The sequence below is a fragment of the Chrysemys picta genome, chromosome 3, assembly GCF_011386835.1.
Source record: "Chrysemys picta bellii isolate R12L10 chromosome 3, ASM1138683v2, whole genome shotgun sequence".
Lineage (NCBI taxonomy): Eukaryota > Metazoa > Chordata > Testudines > Emydidae > Chrysemys > Chrysemys picta.
This window is the reverse complement of record NC_088793.1, coordinates 86,719,490-86,747,402: the sequence shown is the minus strand read 5'-3', so window position 1 is coordinate 86,747,402 and position 27,913 is coordinate 86,719,490. Positions and strand designations below refer to the sequence as shown.

The following is a 27,913-nucleotide window of genomic DNA, read 5'->3' as shown; positions in this document are numbered from 1 at the left end:
TACACGTACCCCTGGAGGTGTGCAGAGATCTTCCAGGGGGGTGCATCAACTCATCTAGATATTTGCCTAGTTTTACAACAGGCTACATAACAAGCACTAGCAAAGTCAATACTAACTAATATTTCATACAGATAATGACTTGTTTATACTGCTCTATACTATATACTGAAATGTAAGCAGAATATTTATAGTGCAATTGATTTATTTTATAATTATACAGTAAAAATAAAGTAAGCAATTTTTCAGTAATAGAGTGCGGTGACACTTTTGTATTTTTGTCTGATTTTTGTAAGCAAGTAGTTTTTTAAGTGAGGTGAAACTTGGGGGCATGCAAAACAAATCAGACTTCTGAAAGGGGTACAGTAGTCTGGAAAGGTTGAGAGCCACTGATATAACCAACCTTCCCAGGCAACTATCACGTCATCACTATTGCAAAGAACAGAGTAAAGCAAGTCCCGATCTTAATCCTGTGCCAACTATGAGAACTCAAGGTTTTCCCTTTAGAGTCACATGCATTATTACCGTCACAGGACACTGACTCAGCTAAAAGTGGCAATCATATGTTTATGGCTTACGGGAAAAGGATACAAACCACAGGAAAACTGAATGATGTTGGTGAGCTTACTGTCAGGATTTCAAGCATGGATGCCTGCAATAAAAAGGAGTCTAGTCAGCACTCCACTTTGTTCTCTGGCCTGTGTCTGAGTATCTGACAAAGCAGCTACATGTGCTGTGTGTTAGTGCTTCCCAATAACTGCTCTGAGGGCTTGTCTACATTGGGAAATTTACCAGCGTAGTTATACTGGTATAATTATAAACTATTTATGTAACTATGGTGGTAAATTACCCTGTGTAGAAAAACCTGAAGATACACTTTGGAGAAACCCTTTCTCTAGACGTACAGCCTAGGAGTTGTGGAGAATAGTTTTGCCTGGCCACATCTCCTTTTCAGAGAACCACAACCTGAAACCTCACTGTGCCAGAGGTGGTTTTGCTGTGTGACATATGTGTCACGTCACTGGCTCTATGCTGTTTCAGGATCACAGTTACAGAGAACTGATCAACATGGAGGGTACAAGTAGGGTTTGGCCTATGTAATACAGTAGTATTACACACTGGCCACAAAGCACTTAAGGATCTGGCCTAAAATCTCCATTTTGGGGTCTTCCTTGTGGCTATGCCTTGTGAAGATTTTATCACATTAGCTCCTACCACCTTAATAAGCTATATATACTCTCTGAAGTGGCTGGGTTTGAAGATGTGAAAGTTAAACGAGCTGAAATCTGCCAGAACTCTTGCTACGTGTACGTCCCTTTAGCAACGATTTTCCTCTGAGGAAAGTCAAATTGGATTTATTTCAGTTTTTACATTGTATTATTTCCTTTATGCTACTGCAAAAGAACAAGACTTGTGGGGACATTTTAGAGCAGATGAACTGGAATTGGCAATTTTTCTTTCCCAGTTTGACCAAGAATTAACTATAAAGAGTATGTTTTTACTTCTTCAAATTAAAGGTACACATTTTTGGAGAAAGAGCTACTGAAACCAGAATGGAGTTGAGACATTTCTCAGTCAGACACAGAACATGATATTTCTCAATGATCTTGCTTGACTGTTTTGAATTCTTTGTTCAGTGGAACATACTCTTTATGTACTTTTTACTAAATATTGTAACTGCAGTACATTTCTATTTAAGGTACTTGTTACTGAATATTGTAACTGAAGTAAATTTCTTCTTGGTTTACTAGAAGCTCTTTAATATTGTATGCTTATGATTATTAAGGCTTTAAAGCAAATTCCGTTGTTGGCAGATGTTGCCGTTTGCTTTGCTATGAGTTCTTGTCCCATTCATCTTTATTGACAGGGGTGGCACCAGCGCAGCAAGCGCATGTCTGGGGTGGCAAGGCGTGGGGGGCCGGTGTTCCAGTCGCCTTGAGGGCGGGAGACAGGCAGCCTTCAGCAGCATGCCTGCGGGAGGTCCGCCGGTCCCACAGCTTCAGCGGTAATTCGGCGGCGGGTATGCCAAAGATGCGGGACCGGCAGATCACCCGCAGAAACGCTGCCAAATCCGCGGGACCGGCATACCTCCCACAGGCATGCTGCCAAAGGTTGCCTGACTCCCGCCCTCACGGCAACCGGAACGCCTGACTGCCGGGCTTGAGGCGGCAAAAAACATAGAGCCACCCCTGTTTATTGATTGTCCTAGTTTGGTTTTTGGCTTCTTCCAATAGGACAGAAGTAAAACTGTAAAGGAGGTGGTTCATATCACCCTATTTCCTCACCCTATCCATTGGAAGCCCTGCGGGTGCCAGAACTGTATATAGAATTTGCCCGTAACAGCCAATTATCTATTAGGTTGTTGGCTGTTGCAGCCTTTTATAAGCTGTTGGCTTACATAGCTTCATTTGACTTCTTATTTACATTATAATTTCAAAGAAAGCCTATTGAGGCCACTCTGAAATATTAGAGGCCAATTGAGAGTGGTCCTGCTATCCAAGAATCAGTACTTTTTTCAGATAACTTTAGGTTGAGCATAGAAAGAATGTTTTGTGTAATGGGGCATGTAGTTCTAATTTCCCAAAGTTGGTATAGTTACAATGCATGCTTTGGACCTGGCTGCTACTATAATGCTACTGTAATGACAATGCTATATTAAAACATTAGGAGAGTAATTTGGCTGGAACAGTTTTACTGGCAACACCATAAATGATGACTTACAATTTGGATCCCTATTGAATTCTAGAAGGGCATCTGAAATTCCATATAACCTGGGCCATTCAGTCTAGGTTATTACATCATCAGAAAAAGGGAACCTTAAAGAACAACAAACTTTTCAAAATATCTGTAAACTCCCAGTAACCTGAGTTAACAGTATCAATGTAATAACCAAATGGATGAACTGCTTTGGATGAAATAAGAGCCAGCAGTCGGAGACTGGCTTTCATCATTAAGTTTGGCTCAGGACTCAAAGTTCTTCAGTTTGGCTGAGAAGGAGAGTGTAGACCATGGGCAGCAAGGTGGGGCCTCATTATCAGGTCTGGATCCAAAACCTGCAGTTCGTCCCATCTCTGGAGCAAGCTGAACCAAATCCCCAGATCAGAATACCCTAAACTTTCTGTCTAGAAATAACACAAGACAGGCTGTCCTTCCAGACTCAGCAGGAACGAACACAAAGTACCAGAAACACCCTTAAATTTCTCTGTTTTCTGAAATGTGATTCTCAGAACTTTAATCAGTATTCCTGGTTAATCTCTGATACAAAGTCATTATTTCTGGATTTTTAACTGTATGAAACTGCACTGTTTCAAAGGGGATAATTTTTCTTGTTTTCCAGTTTGTTAGAAAATCCTGGCACCAAATTAAGAAAGGTGATTCATATTTCCACAGTCTTCACAAAAACTCAAAATGGCCTCCATTGCAGGTTAGTCCAAGGCTATTGCTCAATGCATTTGTTTCTTCATCAAAAGTCAACCAAGCTGTGACGTATTCTTATTGTTGATCTTTCACTTTGTGGTCTTGAATCATAACATTGAAGATATAAGTTTGTCTTTATAGTGACTCCAAGAATTAACCATGACCTGATAGTTTTATATTGTTTGTTCTTCTCTTTTCAGGCACTGTGATGAGTCGAAGCATACCAGTTGAAGTTGATGAATCTGCATTCTGGTCCCCATTTCCAGAACATTCACTAGAAGAGGCTTTGAAACCTTCAGTTGAAAATATGGAGAATTTGGTACCTTTAGGACCATATCCAACTCAAATGTCTCAAAATTCCTTGGCTGATCAGTCACATTTATGTAAATCCTCAGAGCTTGCAAACTATCATCAGCCTGAACCACACAATGAAGCGATGGAGGATTATGACAGCAGTCTTTGGGTAAGATATCAGGATTCTGGAAAAGATGTGCCTTCCTGTGCTTCCACTGAATCAGAGGCTGGGATGCTCCCACCTCAGTCTCATCTTTTAGCTATGGAGAAAACAAATAAGCTATTGAGATCTCAGCTTTCAACTGATTCTCCTGACACTGGACATGACTCTAGTAAATCAAACAAAAGTTTTTCTGATGTTTCACAGAATTCACTTGATGACAAAAGCCAAGAGAATTTACAGTCACATCAGCCATCAAATAACAGAGCACCATTCGACCTGCCAACTGTAGACACCGGATATGATTCTCAGCTTTGGGATGTCATGGGCATCAGACAGTTAGAACCTCCGTTACCACTTACATCTGTGTTTAACCCCCAGGACCTTCCAGGACCATTAATATCCAGAGAGTTTCTCAGAATTGAACCTCAGCAGTATCCTGTATACCAACAAATGCTGCACCATAATGTTTCTCCACAAGCTCACTGGAACCTCAGATACCATTGTCCAGTTGATCCACACCACCAAAATCCATGTAAGTTAATGTAATTGACCAGCATTTAATATGCTTTTCTATGGTATCGCCCTCTTAGATCCAAACTATATTTTAATAAGTTGGTATTCCTACTGTACTTTCTTCACAGGATGCATCTATTGTTTTCTAACACCTTTTGCCAACCCCTTTATCTTCCTAAATGTTAGCATGATGTCAGTGAATTCGCTAAGGCGGAACCTTCAATTCAAATAAATCAGTGCTAGGCCTCAAAGTTCACTCATCAGAACACAGCTGGTGCTACTGCAGAGAAGTTATTCTTTCCCAGTCATGCATTTTGTGTTCCAATTTCCTTGCTGCTGTTTTATTTTCTGGTCATTTCTCTCCTCCTTGCATCACTTAATTTTCTGGAGAAGAAGAGCTAAATTCGTAATATCCCCTTGCTTCTTCCCTTCGTCCCTCCCTACCTCCTCCACACACACACATTGTGTGCAGCTGTACACTAACAGAACGGGTACAGTTTGTTTTAAAATGTGAACTAGGGGGAGATCCCCACAGAGAAATCAAAGCAATATTTCAATCACATCCAAAGGACAAACATCAAATGGTTGGAATGGATTTGGTCGGGACCAAGAAGCTGGCAACTGTGATCCTCCTGTTACATGCACAGTGCAGCATAAATCACCTCCTGACAGCTTTCTAAATTTCAAATGATTATTGGGCAATCACAGCCCACAATAAGGCTTTGCACTTACTGCATTCTATTATGTATTTTCTAGACAATAACAATATAGTGTATTGTGTTCACAGGCTGTAATCTAGCCCTGAGCACCTGCTATCTGCCATTCATGAAAGAACAGTAAAACTGCTTTTGATGTCAAAGAAATCCTCTCAGCAAAGCTATTCGCCCAAGGACTGTTACTTTACATATTCATTATATGATGCACTTGATGTCAGAAACCATGGATACGTGATTCTACTGTGATTGTGATAAGTAATGTTTCTTCTTTGAATGGTGATCCCTATGTGTATTCCACATATGGTATACGCACATGCACAAGTCCAGAATTTTTTGCAGGCAATGTCCATTGGCCCACACATGTGCCATAGATTCCTCATGTTCCAAACTGGGGTTATAAAAGGTGGTGCAGGCTGACACTTCTCCAGCTTTGTCTTGTCGCCGTGTGACTTCAGTTGGAAGTTTTGGTGTCCTTGGTTCCTTTTTTACTGTAACATTGCTGTAAGATATCTTATATAGTTAGTTTTAGTAGTTGTAGTAGTTCTTATAGTATAGTATACATAGTATAGCTAGATTGTGTTTTGCCCCACTTTCTTCCCTTCCCCTTCCCCCCTCTCTGGGGGACTTCTCCCCCCAAGAAGTCTGGGGTTACACCCTGGGTCCTGAAGTTCAAAGACTGTGTTTCCTGCCCTCACTCCTTTTCAGCGAGCAACGAACATCAGTGTTACTTCTACTGCCTGGGGGAGGCTCATATTTCTGCCAAGTGCCGCATCTGCTGCTCTTTTCCCCCAGAACTTGTGAGGGTCTGGACCCGAGACTCAAAAAGCATTTTTCACAAAGAAGGCAATGAAGCCCTAATCAGATACAAGCCAGGGGCAACCCCCCAACTATACATCAGTCTTATCAAGAGGGCAGCACCCCTCTGAGCATGAGCTCGGGAACAGAGGCTAAGACTGTTAAGCCTAAGGAGAAGGGCTCAGAGGAGAGCAAATGGCACTCCCATAAAACTGTCTCAAAGAGAAAAGATCCCTTCCCGACCCCAACAAAGTCAGGAGAGCCAGTGCACGTAGGTGCTAAGGATTTAGGCCCGAGTAAATCTTTTTGACAGGAGAAGGAGGTACACAAAGGTACAGATCTGACACTTCCAACATCTGCTCTGATGGTGGAGGGTCAGGATAAAGAGTTCCTGGTGCTCCCATCCACTTCTAGAGCTGATGCAGTACCGGTAGCAACATGGCCATGGAGGGAGCCAACCACCACAGTGACCAGAGAGACTCCGATTCCAATGACTCCACCAATGGGCAATCAGAGACTTACATCTCCCCAGAGAACATCTTTGCTCTTCCCTATCCGCATTCACCCCTTCCTTCAGGACCATCTCTATTCCAGGACACCAGAGGAAGGTAATTCTGGTGAGGCAGAGTTGTTCTCCCATCCCATCTTGAGGCACAACCATTGGTACTGTCGGTTCCACTGGAGATAAGGGATCCAGCTTCCTCTTCTGATGATTCTGAGGCCCCGCAGGAGTCTCTGCTGCATCAGGCAGAGGTAGCACAAGACGAGTCCCAGAAGACTGGGGTTCTGGGGTATCCTTATGCCATGGAGTCCTCTTCTGCCAGTTGATCCATCTTACTGTTAATATTGGAGACAGCAAAAATCCTACCCTAGATACCAAGAATCGGTGCAGGAGTCCTATTTGTCATTGCCCAGACACCTGCAACCGGTCCTGTCAGAATATTCAAAAGGGAAAGATGAGCCAGATCCAACAATTCCAGGAGCACTCTTGTCATCTTCACTGGAAAGGGGGTTACTCCATCTCCTCCAGACAACTTTAAACAATACCACAAGCTCATGCACAGGGTGGTTCCAGAGCTACAGATTCAGCTTGAGGAAGTCCAGGAGCCTCAGCTCAGTTTACTAGACATTCTGCAGCCAGTCAAGTTGTCCTCCCCATCAACTAGGCCATCATCGACCCAGTAAAAGAAGTTTGTCACACTCCTGCTTCTTGTGCTCCTACCCCTAAGAGGGCCAAGAAGTATTGCCTTGTTCCACCCAAAGGGGGAGAGTTTTTGTCCTCTCACCTACCACTTAACTCTTTGGTGGTGCAGTTGTCTATAGAGCAGTCCAAACAACAGCACCCAAAGGCTACTCCCTCTGATAATTGTTATGAGGAGATACTTGTGGTTACAATCCCCAGATTTCCCTAGAGAGCTGCAGAGTACCATCCAAGATCTGTCCTCAGGAGCCACCGCACAAGAGACAGGAGGTTTATAGATCCAAGAACCCAGCCACTTCCATTTTGCTAAGTAACGGCATCTTGTAGAATCTCTAGACATTCTCTAGACATCTGAAGGGCTTTGACCTTTTATCTGCAAGTAACAAAGGATGTTAAGAGAGAAACCTAAGCTATTTGTTTCCATATCAGAGGTCAAGGGGTCAAGCTATATTGACACAGAGATTTTCAAAATGGATCTTTGGTTGTATTACCCTTTGATATTATCACATTCCGGGGTGCAATCCAGACCAGAGGGGAGTTGTCACCATTTGCCCTGCAGCTTTGGTGCCTCACAATGCTTTGCTGTTGTAGCTCCCAAGTGGGCCACTCAGAAACAGGCAAACAGCATACAGATCATGCCTTCAGTTCTGTGTATAGCTACCGCCCTGGCCCAGAAGCTCTGATCCCAGCGCCCTATCAACAACACACCAGCCATTCTCTGGATTCCAGGAGCCTTGGTTATTACCTGCAGGGTGACCCCAACAGACAGACAGCCCCCAAATTTCCCCAAAACATATGTTCTGCGCTGTCCAGCCTTCTACTGGACAGTGCAGATATTAAAGTTCTGTTGCCCCTGTAAGGGGTCAGTATACAACAGTTTGCTACTTTAACTGGAGTTACCAAAACAATTCAGTTTAATCAAAACTAATCCAATGCCGTGTTTAAAGAATAAAACAAGTAAATCTAACTACAAAGAGAGAGATTTTAAGTGAGTACAAGTACAAGTCAGAAATGGTTATAAGAGAAATAAAGATAAAACACTTTCTAGTAACTAAAATGTAACAAACCAGATTTAGTTCAAGGTAAAATCCTTATCACATAGTCCCAGCAACAGGGCTGACCAAATTCTCAGATCAGAACCCCTCCCAAAGTCCAAAGGTTGGTTCCTTTGTCATTTTAGGTGAAAGGGAGATAGGGAGAGAAAGAAAGAGAATTTCTGGGGTGTTTTTGTCTCTGATTTTTATAGTCCAGTCACCCTTTGAAATGCATTTTCCTGAGGGTTACCACTACATAAATTTCCTTCCTTTTGTGAGGATGGAGACATGGATTCTTGTGGTGAAAGAAGTTCCACAGTATTGCTTGCTAAAATATGGGTCGATCTGTTCCTGCCCCGCTTCACTGCCAGAGAATGGTCACTTGACCAGTGATTGCCAATCAGCTATGATGACATCTGGCTAGAGGCATTAGCTTGTCCTTTGTCTCTGAAAACAGGTTTACCCCCTCCCCAAACTTGTCTGATAAACACATCTCAGACATAATTTTAGCTTATGTTCATAAGTTCACATATTATATTGCTACACATTTCACCATGATATTATTGACCAGTGAGTTGTTAGTTTTCAAATCATAGAATCATAGCATATCAGGTTTGGAAGGGACCTCAGGAGGTCATCTAGTCCAACTCCCTACTCAAAGCAGGACCAATCCCCAACTAAATCATCCCAGCCAGGGCTTTGTCAAGCCTGACCTTAAAAACCTCTAAGGAAGGAGATTCCACCACCTCCCTAGGTAGCCTATTCCAGTGCTTCACCACCCTCCTAGTGAAAACGTTTTTCCTAATATCCAACCTAAACCTCCCACACTGCAACTTGAGACCATTACTCCTTGTTCTGTCATCTGCTACCATTGAGAAGAGTCTAGATCCATCCTCTTTGGAACCCCCTTTCAGGTAGCTGAAAGCAGCTATCAAATCCCCCTCATTCTTCTCTTCTTCAGACTAAATAATCCCAGTTCCCTCAGCCTCTCCTCATAAATCATGTGCTCCAGCCCCCTAATCATTTTTGTTGCCCTCCGCTGGACTCTTTCTAATTTTGCCACATCCTTCTTGTAGTGTGGAGCCCAAAACTGGACACAGTACTCCAGATGAGGCCTCACCAATGCCGAATAGAGGGGGATGATCATGTCCCTCGATCTGCTGGCAATGCTCCTACTTATACAGCCCAAAATGCCATTAGCCTTCTTGGCAACAAGGGCACACTGTTGACTCATATCCAGCTTCTCGTCCACTGTAACCCCTAGGTCCTTTTCTGCGGAACTGCTGCCTAGCCACTTGGTCCCTAGTCTGTAGCAGTGCATGGGATTCTTCCATCCTAAGTGCAGGACTCTGTACTTGTCCTTGTTGAACCTAAGCAGATTTCTTTTGGCCCAATCCTCTAATTTGTCTAGGTCCCTCTGTACCCTATCCCTACCCTCCAGCGTATCTACCGCTCCTCCCAGTTTAGTGTCATCTGTGAACTTGCTGAGGGTACAATCCATGCCATCCTCCAGATCATTAATGAAGATATTGAACAAAACTGGCCCCAGGACCAATCCTTGGGGCACTCTGCTTGATATTGGCTGCCAGCTAGACGTGGAGCCATTGATCACTACCCGTTGAGCCTGATGATCTAGCCAGCTTTCTATCCACCTTATAGTCCATTCATCTAGCCCATACTTCTTTAACTTGCTTGCAAGAATACTGTGGGAGACCGTATCAAAAGCTTGCTAAAGTCAAGGAATAACACGTCCACTGCTTTCCCCTCATCCACAGAGCCAGAAGGCAATTAGGTTAGTCAGGCATGACTTGCTCTTGGTGAATCCATGCTGACTGTTCCTGATCACTTTCCTCTCCTCGAAGTGCTTCAAAATTGATTCCTTGAGGACCTTCTCCATGATTTTTCCAGGGACTGAGGTGAAGCTGACTGGCCTGTAGTTCCCCAGATCCTCCTCCTTCCCTTTTTTAAAGATGGGCACTACATTAGCCTTTTTCCAGTCATCCGGGACCTCCCCCAATCGTCATGAGTTTTCAAAGATAATGGCCAATGGCTCTGCAATCACATCCACCAACTCCTTTAGCACCCTCGGATGCATTGCATCCGGCCCCATGGACTTGTGCTCGTCCAGCTTTTCTAAATAGTCCTGAACCACTTCTTTCTCCACAGAGGGCTCGTCACCTCCTCCCCATACTGTGCTGCCCAGTGCAGTAGTCTGGGAGCTGACCTTGTTTGTGAAGACAGAGGCAAAAAAAGCATTGAGTACCTTAGCTTTTTCCACATCCTCTGTCACTAGGTTTTCTCCCCCATTCAGTAAGGGGCCCACACTTTCCCTGACCTCCTTCTTGTTGCTAACATACATGTAGAAACCCTTCTTGTTACTCTTAACATACCTTGCTAGCCACAACTCCAAGTATGATTTGGCCTTCCTGATTTCACTCCTGCATGCCTGAGTAATATTTTTATACTCCTCCCTGGTCATTTGTCCAATCTTCCACTTCTTGTAAACTTCTTTTTTGTGTTTAAGATCAGCAAGGATTTCACTGTTTAGCCAAGCTGGGCGCCTGCCATATTTACTATTCTTTCTACGCATCGGGATGGTTTGTTCCCGCAACCTCAATAAGGATTCTTTAAAATACAAATGATACCTCACGCAGCATATTTTATACAAAGATTATTACAATAGTGTACAGGGTGTGAATACACCTATGCATTGAGTCACAGTTGCCAACTAGCTCATATTCCCCCTCCGGGGGGGTGAGGGTTCATTCCACTAGAGAGTAAGCTACTTCAGCTGCATAACTGAGAGATGTACCTCTCCTAGAGATATGTAAGGCAGCTATTTGGAACTCTCTTCATACCTTTATGAGACACTGCACTCTGATCCAGTCGTCAACTGTGGATACAGCTGTGGGGATAGCAGCACTACAGTTAGTTATCACTTCTGGATCCTTGCACCAACCTGCAGTCTGACTACTGATTGTTACACTCCCACATGTGTAATACACAGAGGGACAATCACTTGAAGAAGAAATAGAGGTTACTTACCTTAACTGGAGGTTCTTCGAGATGTGTGGTCCCTATCTATATTCCACTACCTGCCCTCTGTCCCCTCTGCTGCGGACTGTTTTAACTGAGGTATGAATGGGAAACTGGAGAGGCATCGGCCCTCACCACCTTTTATGCCCTCAGTTCAGAGCACGAGGTGAACAGTGGCACACATACAGGCCAAAGGACACCACTTGCAAAAAAAAAAAAAAATCTGGATACAGATACATGCGTGTGTCCTACATGTGGAATATCCAGATAGGGATCGCACCCCTTGAAGAACCTCCAGTTACAGGTAAGTAACCTCTATTTCTTCTTCAAGGGATTGTCCCTCTGTGTTACAAGTAAGTAACCTCCATTTATTATAGCATCAGGAGTATCCAAATGAAAGAAGTGAGACAATGTTGTCTTAAAATCCTTTAAGCCAGCCCAATCCCTCACACAGCATTGCCTGTCCCCCTAGAGCTGGCTACAAGCAACATCCCCCAAAACATGTTTACTTTCATTTTGCATTACCCCAGGCTTTTTCAAACCATACCCAGCAGTGACACAGCTAATTGGACGGCGGGGCAGGGGGAGACCCACTGTGGTACAAATAAATAGAATGTTGCCAACTCTCATAATTTTATCAGAAGTCTTGCAATAACTGATTTTTTTTAAGTGTCTAGCCCTCGTGGCTGAAAAGAAAAGCTTGAAAGCATGATTCCATTGTACTCTAAAGGCTCAAATCCCAGAAGGCAAACAAAAAGATTGTCTAAAAATGTCACTGTGTTTAAGCCCTTCTCATGATTTTTGGGGCCTTGGCTTTTTTAACATCTGGAATAGGCAATACCATAAATGGCAATTGTTTATAACCATGTTTTTTGTTTCTGTTAACATTTTACTATGGAAGGAAGTTACCTTGAGTTTATCATAATGAGAGGCAATACAAGCATTCATTATTTAGTTGCTGAAAAAATAGAGTATTTAGCTTTGTGACACTGAAATAGTGACTCTAAATAGCGTGTAGTTCTAAACTAAACAAATGTAAATAAAAAGAGAACTAATGTAAAGAACATCAAGTACTTTTATTAACAAACACACCAATTACTTGTGGGTTTTAATCTCATATTTATAAACAAATATCCCACAGAACTCCAAATACGATTCAAACAAGGGTCCAATTGTCAGTTGGAGCCAATATGACCTACTAGAGTAGTATTGCCCACCCCAAATACTCCAAAATCACAAGTTTGGATTAAAAATCGCAAGATTTTAAAAATAGTAACTACTGGATTATTTTTATTTGCCTCTGGTGATTGAGCCTTTTGGGTCACATTTTTAAGCTTTTCTCTGTGAGCACAATGGCTAGAAACTTTGATTTTTTTTTAATGAAAACTGAGATTGTCATGTTATAATATGTCTCCAGGATATCAGGGTTTTGAAAAAAACCACCAAATATCACAAGAATCGTGATAAAATAGCAAGAGTTGTCAACATGTCTAGCACTTCACTCCTGTCCCATCTGCTTCTGCATAATTTAAGCTTTAATTTAGTAAAAAATAATAATTTTCCAGTCCTGATAATTCCCTCCTGACTGGGAACTGATGCAGTGTCATCTTAGGGAGTCCACAAACAGAGAGACTGAAGCAATGGACTCAGTTTCCCCTGCCCATGATGCAAGTTGCTTCCATTGCTTTCTATTTCAGCTTATGCCTAAACTATACTTTGCATAGACCAAAACAGCCATTACACGTGTGAAAGTCTAGAGATGAGTTGGGTGAGGGCATGTGGCTGCCAGTGCCACCACTAGGCCAGGGAGCCATTCCTGGCAATGAACCTGACGTGGGATGCTCTTTCCCCATCTGTTCCTCTTGCAGCTCAATAGAAGCTACTTCCTGTTTATCAGCAACAACACAGCTCTTCAAATGTACAGCCTTGGTTCAGTTTCCCCACTCCAGTTAGGTCTGTGGTCCCCTCTGCCCAGCTATGCTTGACCCTTAAAGAGGAAAGACTATGGAATGACACACAGTAGTGCAGTGTCCTGGCATTCATTGCCTTTACTATCAGTTGCCTGCGTGCTTCTTTGCTGTGCCCTGCTCTGCTAATTGTCATTCAGCCCCGGCACAGAAAGTGAACAAAAAAGTTTGGAGACCCCAAAATGCAATAAAAATAAAATCTAAGGTCTTAATGTCACAACTGAAAAATGAAAACTTGGGTGGCTGTGTAGATCACCTCCAATGAAGATTGGATACCAATACTTTCTAATGAGAGGCCTTCATCTGTGCCCCCACTCTTGTTGTGATCTACTGCTTGTACAGCTGCACATGTAATGTGTTAGAAGGCAATAATTTTGCAGATGTTTATGGAATTAACTTACCATCCTCCTTCAGATCCCTCATTAAAACCTCCCCTGTTCTGTGGTGCCCACAAAAAACTTGAGAAGAGTTAGGCTGTGTTCTCAGTGCACGGTAACCTATCGATTGTCTCCTTGTACTCCCCCTTGTGTCTGTATCCACCCATTGTCTTTTGTCTTATACTTCAATTGTAAGCTCTGTGAGGCAGGAACCATCTTTTTGTTTTGTTTTTGAACAGCACCTAGCACAATGGGCTCCTGGTCTATGACTAGGTGCTATCGTAATACAAATAATAATAATAATATAATAATTAATAGATACTATGATGGGCGCATCAAAAAACCAATAGCATTTTTGCAAAGAAGTTATTTTAGCAAGGATTGTCACGTTAACTTCCTTTAGGATAGCAATAGAACCAGCCTCAAGGCCTTAAGAGGTTACTGTTAGACAGACAGCAAATTCATTCAGAATGAAGTAACAAAATGAAAGATAATTTTTCTCTTTTCATTTACAATAATTTCAGTCTGTTTAGCCTCAGTGTTGCAAACTGATTTGTTCCAGGATTTTTCTTCTGCTTTCATGAGACTGTTGAGATGATTCATTTTCTCAGGTTATAGCCCCAAAAAAGTCAAGCATGTTAAATATGGATGAAGACCAACTCACACCATTTAATTGTCAACATTCCAACCCACCGTGGAAAGCTGAACCCCATTATTTGTTCAAGCATGGAACTTTGTTCTGTAAAATGTTTCTTAAACCTGCTACTGATGGCAGCTTGAACTTTCCTAGAAATGAAGCAGGTTGTGTTTGAAATATGAAAACTTCCAGTTAGTCAAAAGTAAATTGATGAGATCCTTGTGTTTATTTTATTAATTTCTTAGATGGTAGGACTCCCTACCAACATTTCGCAAATCCCTCGCAACCACTGCCTCCTGTTCCTGGACCTTGCATGAGAGTCATCCATCCTGCCCAGCAAGTAATCCATAACTATTCAAATCCTCGTGCTCCTAAATGCAATGGAGAAAGAGTTCCACAAAGAGAATGCTCCTCTCCAGTACGCCCACGATTTCCGTAAGTTTGCTTTGAGAATTGGGACACAAACTTTGAAAATTCTAGAACAGTTTTGTTGGAGTTTGGAACCAGTATTTGTAAAGCCTGTAATGTTAGTGTTTCTTGTTGGCATGTGTATGGAAAGGTTGGTTTGGAGATTTGTTAAGTTTATTTGCTATCTCCCATGCAACGGGGCCTCGGACATAGCAAAATACAGACTTTGTGAGGTACCAGAACTTCAAAGCCAGTTATCTGAAATATTATTCCAGTGTCTGCTCCACTCTGAAGTGTGCATAAGTGTAAATACTTGAAGATTAAAAGGAAGAGGAGCTGGAAATATCTTAGTTGAAACTTCAGAACTCTTCCTCTCCCCACCCTGTTTATGAACAAAGATCAATGAGGTTACATTCTTTAGCCTCCAGTTTTATGATATGCCAGTCTTGAATTCCTCAGTGATTTGCAACAAATAAGTTCATCCTTATCTCTTCTGTAGCTCAGAGGAAAAGAGAGAAAATCTTGTTTAATTCTGATAGCTATCTAAATGAACACTTCCAGCATGTTCATGGACTTCTCATGACATAATAAAATATAGAATGTCTAGCACTTTTCATCTGAGGATCTCATAGAACTTTGCAAACATTCATTCATTAGGCTTCACATCGTCTTTATTATTTATTATTAGTATTATTATTGTTATTATTGTAATTGTTATTGTTATTATTATTACTACTACTATAGCTCCTGGGGGCCCTAGTCATGGACCAGAACCCCAATGTGCTATATAATGCGCTATCCTCATTTAAGAGATAGGGAACATGAGGTAGAATTTTTTTCAAACTTGATTGCCTAAAGTTACCTTCAGTGTGAGCTGCAGGCACTCAGCACCTTTGAAAATCAGGCCACCTTTAGTTAGGTGCTGAAGTATGAATTAAGGTGCATTAACTTTAGGCATTCATTTTTGAAAATATTCAGCTATGTGGCTTGGCTGTGGCAAGAAATTGAACTAGCAACAGAACTCTGGAGTCCTGGTGGTGGCTACATAGCATTCTCTGCCTCCAGAGAATTAAGAGCAATAATGAGCGAAGTGAGATGCAGTAGCAAATTAAGTTTGCATTAGAGATTTTCAACTTGTCAGTGGAAAAAATGGTGAATATCTAGTGTCTTTGAGAGCGTTTCAGTCAAATTTTAAAAATGGGTGATAAAAATGGACATTTATTTGTCAATTTGAAGTTCTGGAAAGTTTGTAAGCAGCTGTGGAAAATAGGAGTTTTTGTGACTGATTTTTTCTGGAGCATGTCTCATTTTCCTTTGCACCCTTTTTGCAATAAATCCAAAACATCTTTTGGCCACATTGCTGCTCCTTTGCACTGATTCCTAGAATACAAGTTATACATTGATAGTGATTATCTATAGAGTATCTTATAACTTTTTACCCATAACAGAAAATGGGTGCCAAAGCAAATCCACCAAGTTTTAATTTGACAACAAAAAATACGTTGTAGCCAGAATGTTGTCATTCACATGCAGGGACAAGGGGGAAAAATGAGAGAGAGAGTGAGTGTTCTAAGGCCATAAACCCCAGCCAAGAACACAGCTGGGAAAGAACTGCTGAAAACTCTCCCCCTACCCCTCTTTTTTTTTTAAATAACTAGTTAGAAACATTATACAAGATCACTGCAGGCCCAGAACACAAGTCTCTAACATGGAAACCTCAATCGCATCCATTATAACTGGTCACATACAATTTTTTTTTTTTCACAATTTTGATCTTTGGTCCGTAACCAAAATATTTCAGTTTGGAAATGCTGTCACGGTGTCTCATGGGAGTTGTAGTTTGGGTACCTCAGACTTCGATTCTTAGGCCAATGTCTCTGGTCAGACTCCATCTGAGTCCCGGAGGCCTAAGAGTTTTTATAGATTCATAGATTCATAGATTCTAGGACTGGAAGGGACCTCGAGAGGTCACCGAGTCCAGTCCCCTGCCCACACGGCAGGACCAAATACTGTCTAGACCATCCCTGATAGACATTTATCTAACCTACTCTTAAATATCTCCAGAGATGGAGATTCCACAACCTCCCTAGGCAATTTATTCCAGTGTTTAACCACCCTGACAGTTAGGAACTTTTTCCTAATGTCCAACCTAGACCTCCCTTGCTGCAGTTTAAACCCATTGCTTCTTTTCACATATCACCTTCTAGGTAGTGGCTATAGACTATATAGGTGCAACTTTGATGGTCAAATATTCACATGTATAGAACTGTATGCACAGACCAGCACCATTTGGAAAGTTTAACCCTTCTCATCCAAAAATACTTTTTGCTTCCTTTATTTACAAATTAGCTGCTTTCAAGTATGAAAGGATCCAGCCTTTCTCTTACATTCACCTGCTGTGGTCAGTGCTTCCGTTGCAATAAACTACATCAGCGTGGTAGACTTCCAGCCAAGAAGTATCAGTGGAAACGCATATCCAAAGACACCCAAATAGATCTGAGGAAAAGCTGAGCCAGTGGTGACTTTTCAAAATCTCTCTTAAATTCAGATTTTCAGTCCTAGGTTCTTATTTGGTAAATATTTGATAAGCCAAGTCTCTCTTTGCTATTAAAACGAATCATTTGTTTGTCTTTAACAGAACTCAGATTTTATGTTTGCGTGTGTGTGTATATATATAAGAAATCACCATTTGTTTTTTCTTTTAGAAACCAGTTCTACAACCAGCTACCCAATGGAGGGCTGCCACCCACGGCATGTGCCCAAGATGATGCTTACCAGTGTACTTCTGACTTCGTACCTCAGGTTAACAATTTTCTGCCCCCAGCTGCTGTCCCAAGACCTCTTAGTAACCCTGCAGCCAGGGGAACTCTGAGAACAAGCAATTTGCCAGAAGAGTTGCGTAAGTTGTTAGCAATTTTCTTCTGTCAGGTTTTATTATTTCAAAAGCTGTCTGTGATCATCAGCCTGTCAGCTTTACATGCTTAGCAACAAAAAATGTAAACAACATAAGAACACAAAGACAACAAAGAAAGAAAACATTTAACATGAACTAGACTTTTTGCACTAAACATCATCAGGTCCTGAATGTGTTTGTGTTTGGTGTAACAAATTATTCTCTTGGAACTGGAAACAAATTAACATAATTCTCATTAATTACTTGACATTATGTTTTTTAGAAAATAAACACTTTTTGGATTATTTTCATGGACCAGCTGATTTCTTGCTAAAATAGATGTCCCTGTGAAGTAGGAGGCACTATAGTTCTTAATAATGAAATAATAGCAATCAAAGCATAGAGACTGTTCTATAGCGATGGTTGGATCAGTTAAGGAAAAGATGAGAACCACCTCCTCCTTCAGAATCTTCACCTATTTCTACAAAGCAAACCCTTATCAGAATAATAATAATGTTACTTAGTATTATATAGTGCTATTATCCACGTTTTACAGATGGGGGACTAGCTGACTTAATCATGATCATCTCTTACATGGCTTTTTTTTTTTTTAATATATATATTTTTGAGTTTTCCCAGTTTGTGTATCTGGGGCTGGAACTGAAATCACCAAACACTTCCTAAAAGAATCATAGAGATTTTAAAAATCTACTCAGTTCTCTAATCCCTGACATTTCAGTGCAATAGATACAATTCAGAGCATTTCTAGAGAATCTGCTTCCTGCACATGAGCCACACAAATCCTTGAATCCTATCTCCGGATCCTATTTATCTCACAGTACTTAGGACCAGATTATGGCTAAGCTCCTGTGCAGGTATTTAAGGCTGAGAGGTTGGCACACTGGTGTCCATACAGTGCTCTAGTGGCGCTATCTACCCCAAGCAGATAGAAAGGCAGTCAGGCCATGGTTTCAATCCCCACTCTGAATGAATTAATGCAGCCCACACAGAGGAGTGCACACTGCACTCTCTAAAGGAGTGGCACAGAAGCCGTATTGTGCCTCCCAGCACTCCTGCTGAAGTGGTAAACGCCACACCAACCCTGATCCAGGGCTATGAATAAAAAGAACAATACCATTTTTTATAAATAGTGCTGTAATGGTCTTCCAATGTCTCTTTCAAGGAAAAGTTAGGATTTTAAATGGTCAGTGTCCTTTTAAACATTGTGTTGATTGATTGACAGGTGATATATATTTCTGGTGAGATCCTTCCACATCTCAATAGGAGCTTTACATTTTCCACCACTTTATATCTTTATATCTACCTTCAAAATCCCATATTACAGCCATTATGTCATTGTGCCTGAGGGCTGAACTAGACTATCAATATCACTTTTGGATATGCTCTAGCTCAACCAGTAGTTATGGCCTTGATGCAGGAATTACTGGGTGAAATCCTATAGCCAGTGTTATTGCAGGAGGTTAGCTTAGAGTATCGTAATAGTCTCTTCTGGCCTCAAAATTTATGATTCTCTGACTCTTTAATTGGTCACAGTGGTCAAATGTACAAGGCACAGCTCCCTCTCACTGACTTCACAACTGAGCAAGTAAAGTTATGAAACTGTCTCCTTTTCTTTGAATCATCTGTTTTGACTCATCACTTATTTATATGAATGTCTCTCTTAGGTAAGGTTTTTATAACCTATTCTGTGGATGCAGCTATGGAGGTCATGAAATTTGTGAACTTTCTGCTTGTAAATGGATTTCAAACTGCAGTGAGTATTCCTTCTGGAAAGAATGATTTTCAGATAAAGGAGAAAAGAGAGAATTTTTTTAAATAGAGAGGTGTATGTTTTTCTATGCATCACTAAATGTTGTAGATTCAGGGAATGGTAAAAGAGAAATGGGTTTTAGATGAAAAGTTTAGATTAGATTATCCACATTTTCATTTGTTGACTTTTTAAAAGTGAATTTCATGCTTCTGAAAGGTGCTAGACTGACAGTCCTTGAGACATTTCTTGATAACTTGGTACAGGGCGGACATCAATATGAGCTTTCACGTGCTACTCCATCAATGTGCCTCTCCCTTGATTAGGACTGACCATCTCTGGGCAGGAAAAATCAATCCGGTTTTCATGTTCGTTCAGTCCAAACCACGGACTTTTTGCAGAGACAGCTAATTTTGTAGGTGTTTTTTTCAGATGTGGACATCTGTGCACTAGAAATCAGACAAAGACCAAAAACCACCAGATATTTCACATTGGTTACTGAAACAACCATAAGATAGTGAGATCTTTTGGTCACTACATATCTAGGGAGGATTCAAGCCAATGACTTAGAGGTGTGAAAGGCTCTGTGTTCCACCGTCAATCCTACATGCCATCCAGGTTTTCATTTAACTGTTCATGGGTTTTCTTTAACACAATTCTCACCTCTACAAGCATCATCCACAAAGGTTCCAGGACTTGATATCCAGAGAAGCCAATTTTGACTCATTTGTTCTTATTTCAAGAACATAAGCTGTCTGATTCTCCCACCTCCACTCTTTGGCCCCAATTCAGGAAAGCACTTAAGCACATGGCTTCAAGCTTAATAGGACTTAATGGAAGTTAAGCATGTGCTTGCTTGCTTTCTTGAATCAAAGCCTTTTTTCCAGAGGCTCAAGCTATGCTTATTTATAGTAGTTTGATTCTAAATATGACCAATTAATATGAAGACTGTTGATATCACCTCTGGAGACAGAGTAACAAATGTAGAAAAATGGTATCAAAGCAGGTACCCAAATATATTCACTCATTATTTTTAAAGAAGAGAAAAACAGAGACTACCAAAACCTTGGAATTGTTAACATGTACTTCATTAACCAGTGTCATAGACTGTCAATTTATGGAGCTCATGAACCTTGCAGAGAGTTGATTGAGGCTGATCATATTCATTACAATGAAGCCCCCTGCCCTTCGGCACTCTTTGCAGCCTGGATTGCTGCTTCTAATAGCAATAGCCTTGCTGATCAGCACAGTGTGGAGCCACGCTCAGATATTCATTGTAAAATTTTGCAGGAAGAAAGCTGTGGATCTTTTCTGATAAATAGTCTTGGACATAAATTCATGCATTCTTTGCAATGATGCCAACTTAGGGAAATAATGGCAAATTTTTTGGGGGGGTTGGGGTGTGCTGTGGGTGAGAGAGTGTTGTGTGTGTTTGGTTTTGAAGGGTTGGGGTAGGGGCAGTAAATGGGAGATTCAACAGCCACAGAAGCGGAGGAACAGACTAGGCACTTCAGGAATATTCTCAAAACTAGGGGTGGCTCCAGGCACCAGCACACCAAGCAGGTGCCTGGGGCGGCAAGCCACGGGGGGAGGCCTGCCGGTCACCATGAGGGCGGCAGTCAGGCTGCCTTTGGCGGCATGCCTGCGGGAGGTCCGCCGATCCCGCAGCTTTCGGCGGCAATTCGGCGGCGGGTATGCCGAAGCCGTGGGACCGGCGGACCTCCTGCAGGCATGAAACATAGAGCCGCCCCTGCTCAAAATCATGATTTAAATTTTCAACACCAACTAGCACTTTTGGATAGTGTCATCAATTTGTATGGAGTTTCACTCTGGTTTGAACTATAACTGTCTTTGATTGGGACTTTCTGAAAGCATGTAATAAGTAGCTTCATTAAAGTAAAAAAAAGGCAATGATTTTGATATGTAAATGCTAATCTGTCTTTCACCTAGGAATAGCGAACACTTAAGACTCTGAATCTTTAAGTACACTATTTGACTTTAAAATTTGTTTGGTAAACTTTTTACAAATGTTCCAGGAAACTCTCCTGTCCCTGTCCCATCTTCACAACCCTCAGGACCTGCAGCTAAACAGTGGGGAAGTAATAATCTCCAACTCTCCTTCTCTTACAGATTGATATATTTGAGGACACAGTACGAGGCATTGACATCATTAAGTGGATGGAACGCTACCTAGGTGATGTACGTAAAGACAATCTAATCTTGTCTGGATATTTTCCCACAGAGATGGCACAAGGTTGATACTTAAGTAGTGAGGGACCAGAACCAAAATGTGAGGTGCACACACCTACACTGAACATACAGCTCTGAGAATGAGTTTGTCTTCCTTCATTAAACAGTGGAGTGAACACGAGTAAATTTGTTTCTTTTTCCTCAGTTCTCTTTGCCCCCACCACACTCCACCAAGTTTTTCATCCATCTCTGCCTCTCCCCACATCACAAGTTTTCTCCTTGTCTGTTCCCTCAGGCCTAGCATGACATTCTCCCTCCCCCCAAGGCTGATTGATTTGATCTCCCTATCTGCCTGCCTGCTACCAGTGGTCAACCCTCTCTCCCCAAGAACCTTTCCAACTTTCCTGCTCCAGACTCATGAGCATTCACTCCCTGCCTATGCTCTCATTGTCCCCAACCTGGGGGTATTTGGTGCAGCATTGCTTCTACAAGAGAATGTGAAATATGATGCTGCATTTTTGTACAACAATAGGTCCACAACACAAGTAGCTAGATGGGTATTTGCATGAAGTTGTTTTGCCCTGCTTTGCTTTTAATCTATCTTAGCTTTGGGGAACATTACATCTCCCTTAGCCAATCCACTGGTGATTTGTTTTCCATTGATAGAACACATATAGATCAATAGCTTAATTTAGGATTTGTGATTTAAAAGAAAATGATTGTACCCTCATCCTGTTCTAGACTAAAACAAGCAAAAGAGGCATGTAATGAAACATAAAACCACAATCTCGATTCCTTCTGCTTGTTAAACATCCCAAAGCTCTTTCTCTACAAGCTGGGGTGTTAACTGTGGCATTTCAGCCAATCTCGAACTCTGGTAGTTAAGTTCTGTCTGAAGTTTCAATTGGATATGTTGTTCCTCACATATTGCCCTAAATTACTGTATAGTGTTTCTAAGCATGGCTAAGGCCATTACTTTGTTTCATCCCAAAGGCAGCTGCATTTCAGTGGGGAATGCAGTGATCCTGTTCCCCATATATAGTTTGTATATTACTATGTCTGTAAAGCACTTTGTGAAGCTGGGGCCTTTATGGATAAATGTGCTGTGTAAAGGTAAACTAAAGTGCAGCTTGCTTCAAAGCCAAGACTACAATGCTACAACTTATGGCCTGATATTGAGAGTCTTCAGCATCTACAACTTCCTCTGAAATTCATGGGAGTTCTGGGTCCTCAGTCCCTGTTGGGATCAAGCCAAATCATTGTTTTAAACAAAAACAAAGACAGATACCCACTGACAGAGTAGAAAGCACCGCATTAATTTCTATCATTTCTATCAGCTTAATGCATTGGATTTCTTGGATTCATTCTTTCTTTCACAGGGTATTTGTTTGTGCACTCTCTGTGCATCTAACTCACTATGTCACCTTGGTCAAGACAATTAGCCTCTCTGTGCCTCAACTTCCCCATCCATAAAATGGAGTTAGTAATGCTTACCTACCTAACAGGGGTGTTGTGAGGTTTAATTCATTACTGGTTGCAGAGTGCTTTGAGATCCTTGAAGACAGGCCCACATTTTGAAAGTCTAGGCAAGAAATATGGGTGTGCGGACATGTGTGTGCATAGGTACATGCCAATCCCCAACATGTGCGCACACATCTGGCAGTGTGTGCATGCAAGCCAGGTATGTGAAAAAGCAAATATGTAATATGTTGGTCCAGTGCAAGTTACCATGACTCCTTGTAGTATCTGGCCCCAACAACTATACAGTATTCTACTTTCTCCCAGTTGAAGGAGCTCAAGTGGTAGGTGACAGGGGACTGTACTTTTGGTACTGAAGATCCCAGGTGTGGACCCCAGTGACAACTGTAGTAGCATGTGCACTTTTGAAAATCTGGGTATAACTATATTACACATAAGTTACTTTTTATTAATGTGGTTTCAACTGTAAATTAGTCAACACTAATATCTGTTGATCTTATCCCTGGACATTTAGGTGTTTTATATGTAAAAGTAGCAATTGCAAGAAAGAGAGAGGAGAGAGTGTGGATGAGTTTCACAGTATTTCACTTGCCAGAATGAATGAGATCCTCTGATATTTGCCAAGAACATCAAGAGCACTTAAAATACAAACTGGCAGGTTTCCAAGCAGCCTCTATCAAACATAGTGCATTTCACAATTTCATATGAGTGCTTTTCTCCCTAACAGAAGATGGTGATGATAATCATAGCAATCAGTCCAAAATACAAACAGGATGTTGAAGGGGCTGAATCCCAGCTGGACAGGGATGAGCATGGCTTACATACTAAATACATCCACAGGATGGTAAGTGAGGGCACGCGTTTGCCATTTTAAAAGGAATCTGCATCATTTCCTCTTAAAAGCAAATCTTTCTCCAAATGGATGTTCTTTTTTTTTTTTTTTTTTTTTGTGGTGCTCACATTAAGGCCTCCCATCTAGTCAATATCCTGTACCCAGGATCACTGGCTAGGAAATGCAGTTCAAGATTAATACAACACCCTTTTAATCATGTGTGCCTTATTCTTCCATATTCTTTGTGGTTTTATGAAATTGGATTTTTTGATATTCCAGTTCATCATCTTAAACCCTTTACGTGGTCTCCCACGCCCCTTCCCCCAGCATGATCTGATATAATGCTGTCTGACCTTCCTCCCTGTAATTCACCCCGCTTCTTCCTCCCTTGTCAGCTCCCTGTAGAGCTCATGTCATAACCTTATAGGCCTCACATTGCCACAACTAACCTCCTATTTAAACTTCTCAAAATACTTCTCTCCAAAGCTCTCCACTGATCAGCCAGAACGAGCTAATACAAAGGTAACCCATCCCCCACTTGGGAGCTAAGCCCAGTATCCTGGCAACACTTCCAGTTCTCACCACTTCCATCAGAACCTAAGTCAGATTAAACCCGAGTCTACATGTGACAGGGGTTTAGTTAGCATCCTTGCCAGGACACAGAATTGACCCAAATTGTGAAAATATTAAAATTAATGCTTTCACCACTTTGTAAACTGAATAGCAGTTCTTATCAAGTCATACTTAAGCAATTCTAGATTTATTTGACAGGATTACTCGGTGCAACCAAAAAATATAATAATTTGGTTCTGAATAACTGGCAAATAGCCAATAAAGCTTTGAAGAATCCTTTCCTGTGTCTCTTATTTCTGTATAAAGAGAAGTCATATAAATATGCCAAACAGATGATGCTTGGTGTAATTAGAAGTGAAGGTTGACTAGCCATAGGTCAAATATCTTAACAGAAGAGTAGTTTGAATAAGCAGTGAATGTTCTATATGTGTAGGAGTCTGGACATGTGTACAGAAAAATTAACTTTATAAGATTAATCTTTTCAATTAAATGTCACATTTGTTCTCTTTTAGATGCAGATTGAGTTTATCCAACAAGGAAGCATGAACTTTAGATTCATTCCTGTGCTCTTCCCAAATGCTAAGAAGGTAAAAACAAATTGTTATATAATTAATCATGTATTATTTTTGGTCAATGTGCAAAATGGAATAAAAAGACTCATTTTCTTGGCGCTTTATAAGAGCTGGTTAATAATTTCCTGAGCAATATTTTACTCAAATGGTCCTCATTTTTATGTACAAATAAAACATATACCATAGCATTAATCAGTATGTTAACATGATATATTTGGTCTTAATAAGTGTAATAACTAAAACAGAATCAAATTCTCCTGAGTAGTAAATGAATTTAATTGAGTTTGAGATAAGTTATCTGGCAAGCAAGCTTCTTATATTTGCACCTTATTATATTGCCAGTTTACCCCGAGATAATGCTGATGGGTTTGATGGGAGAGATTTATGATCATGGGGAACTGAGGTTTTTCCAATTTTTTTTAAGAAAGTAAAATCAAAGAAACAATAAAATACTAAGCAACAAAGAGTACTGTGGCACATTATAGTCTTACAGATGTATTGGAGCATAAGCTTTCGTGGGTGAATACCCACTTCGTCAGACGCTCCAATACATCTGTAAGACTATAAGGTGCCACAGGACTCTTCGTTGCTTTTTACAGATCCAGACTAACATGGCTACCCCTCTGATACTTAATAAATACTAAGTTATCGTAGGTCATCATGTGAGCTGTGGTGGGCCCATCAAACAAACTACAAGGTTTTGCAAGACCTGCAGTTTCACCTGTCCTCACTGCTGATTTTTGAAGATTCATTTGAAAATAGGAAATAAGATGTAAAATCAAAGTCCTTCCCGCATGTGATTCTTACTGACCTCCCTCACATTTTTGCGACAGTAGAAATATCAAATACATTGTCTTTTCCAAGTTCTAGATGGGTAATTACATACTCCTGCTGAAATTACAAATGGATATGGTATTCATCTTCACTTCCTGTTCTAAAATGTTTTATCCTGCAGTTTGGTTGTGCCTGTCAACAGCTGTCACATGAGTAGAGCTCTGCATGCATACAAAATTTATATCCGCAGATGCAGATATGCACGGATATAAATCGCTATCCGCGGAGCTGCAGGGCACTACCGGGAACCGCAGCGGCAAAAGCAGCAGCATGTCGGACTGCCGCTCCCAAGAGTTAGCGCCCCTTGCCGGCAGCGCCTCCTGTGTGGCTGTACCGCCCCCAGCCCCACCCACTGGGGTGGGCACCAGGCTCACCAGCAGCTTTGCCTGGGCACAGAGTCCCAGTGGGTGGGGCTGGGAGTGGTACAGCCACACCGGAAGAGATGCCAGCGCGGGGCAGTGGCTCTTGGTAGTGGCAACCCGACATGCTGCTTTCGCCGCTGCAGCTCCGCAGATACCAATTTATATCCGCAGATATCCATATCTGTGGATATACTTTTTTTTTTCCGCGCAGTGCTCTACACATTAGATCCATGTGGTTTCTGCATTTCAATGGTGGATGGAAGGATTCTTTTATATTTACTTGGCTACCTAATGTTAGACTCCTAAATCTATATTTAGGCAACAAAATAAATGGCTTGATTTTTAGAGATGCTGAAACTTATATCTAGCATGGACATCAGTGGAAGATGTGTGTGCCCAGCATCTGTGGACACAAATAATTTATTTAGGTCCCTAAATATAGATTTAGGCACCTAACTTTGAAGCACCAAAGTTTTGAAAAATTGACTCTAGTTTGTGAAGCGTTTGGGAGCCTTCAGGATGAATGGTGCTATAGTATTTTACCTTTAGATCATAAAGTTTCCAAAGTAGCATTTCTCTTCAAATGGAAAGAAAAGTGAAATCATGGGAATGAAGGCGTTCCTGCACCTGCTTTCGAATTTTTTAAAGCTTAGGGCCTGGTTGACATTAGTGGGAATTCTGGGCAGATCAAGGACAGCATATTGCTTTGAGTTTTCTTTCTATTTATCCATGTATCTACAGCCTTTAAAGCTCTACCCATACCCATAAGGCAGAGTTAATCCTAACTTTTGTCAGTCTTTGAGAGCTAGTATATATGCAGAATTTGAGATTTTAGTAATTCAAAAAGATTTAAGAGAATACTGTAGTATTATTTTAAAAAAATGAGATTAAGGTATGTCTATACTTTGAGCTGAAGGTGTATTTTCGAGCTTGAGGAGACATACTCACACTAGCTCTGATTTAACTACCATGCTAAAAACAGAGTGTGACCGTGTGTCATGAGCAGCTGGAGGGACTAGACACCTCAAGTATGTACCCCTCCAAGAAGCCAGGTATGGACTCAGGGTGGTTAGCCCCTCCTGCTGCGTGCATTGCTGCAGCTACACTCTATTTTTAGCATGCTAGCTTGATCAAAGCTACTGTGGGTATGTCTCCTTGGGCTGGAATTTAGACCTTCAGTTTGAAGTGTAAACATACCCTAAGAATGGTACAAGATTCAGAAGTGAATAGACAAGATGGATGCTACAGGTCTATTTGGGCCTAATGCCAGACACAAGAATAGCACACTTAAACTAATTTTGGCTGAACTTTGTGTATTGTGAGACTAGCTAGCATATGGCAGTGGTTCTCAAGGAGTTAGCCAAGGAGAGTTTCCAGGTGCCTGCTGAGCTGTCCCTGTCAGAGTGGTGAAACATCTGTCTTCAAGCAATGACACTTCCTGCTAATTGTAACCCAGTCTAGGACATTCTTAGGTTTTCGAGAGGTGCCTTTCTCAATTAAACTACAAATTTAGGACCATCTCTACAGCCTTTGTGACTGTAGTCTTTATTTCATGTTTCTCTGGGGTGAGATCAATCTTCATAAAATTTGCTAATGTAGGGTTACCATACGTCCGGATTTCCCCGGACATGTCCTCCTTTTGTGTGCTAAAAATAGCGTCCGGGGGGAATTTGTAAAGCACTCACAATGTCCGGGATTAGCAGAGCGAGTGGCTGGGAGGGCTGCAGGGAAGTCCCGGGCTGGACTCCGGAGCAGCTGTAGAGGAGCCAGATCCGCCCTGCATTCTGAGCCAGCAGCTCCCTTGCAGCCCAGTCCGGCAGCACTGTGCAGGGCCAGACCGGGTTTTGTTGTGCAG

At 41.5% G+C, this 27,913-nt stretch overlaps 1 protein-coding gene and 1 long non-coding RNA gene across 11 annotated transcripts in view; one reads left to right on the top strand and one right to left on the bottom strand.

The window, feature by feature from the left end:
* The window catches only part of LOC122174430 (uncharacterized), a 119,112-nt gene that overhangs the window by 21,386 nt on the left and 69,813 nt on the right, over nt 1-27,913 (bottom strand). The gene's annotated exons all lie outside the window — the stretch shown is intronic.
* The window catches only part of TRAF3IP2 (TRAF3 interacting protein 2), a 38,594-nt gene that overhangs the window by 7,409 nt on the left and 3,272 nt on the right, over nt 1-27,913 (top strand). For 2 of the 8 annotated variants that reach the window (XM_008164938.4, XM_065590255.1), the window contains 9 exons: nt 3,335-3,421; nt 3,615-3,877; nt 4,250-4,403; nt 14,393-14,582; nt 17,261-17,454; nt 19,134-19,222; nt 21,347-21,415; nt 23,613-23,729; nt 24,803-24,877. In XM_008164938.4, the coding sequence (XP_008163160.1) occupies nt 3,406-3,421; nt 3,615-3,877; nt 4,250-4,403; nt 14,393-14,582; nt 17,261-17,454; nt 19,134-19,222; nt 21,347-21,415; nt 23,613-23,729; nt 24,803-24,877 (1,167 nt within the window). In that variant the 5' untranslated portion in view covers nt 3,335-3,405. Of the gene's footprint in view, nt 1-3,334; nt 3,422-3,614; nt 4,404-14,392; nt 14,583-17,260; nt 17,455-19,133; nt 19,223-21,346; nt 21,416-23,612; nt 23,730-24,802; nt 24,878-27,913 lie in introns of those variants that run through there. The other 6 variants (XM_005287592.5, XM_065590254.1, XR_508347.4 and 3 more) reach the window with 5 other exon arrangements.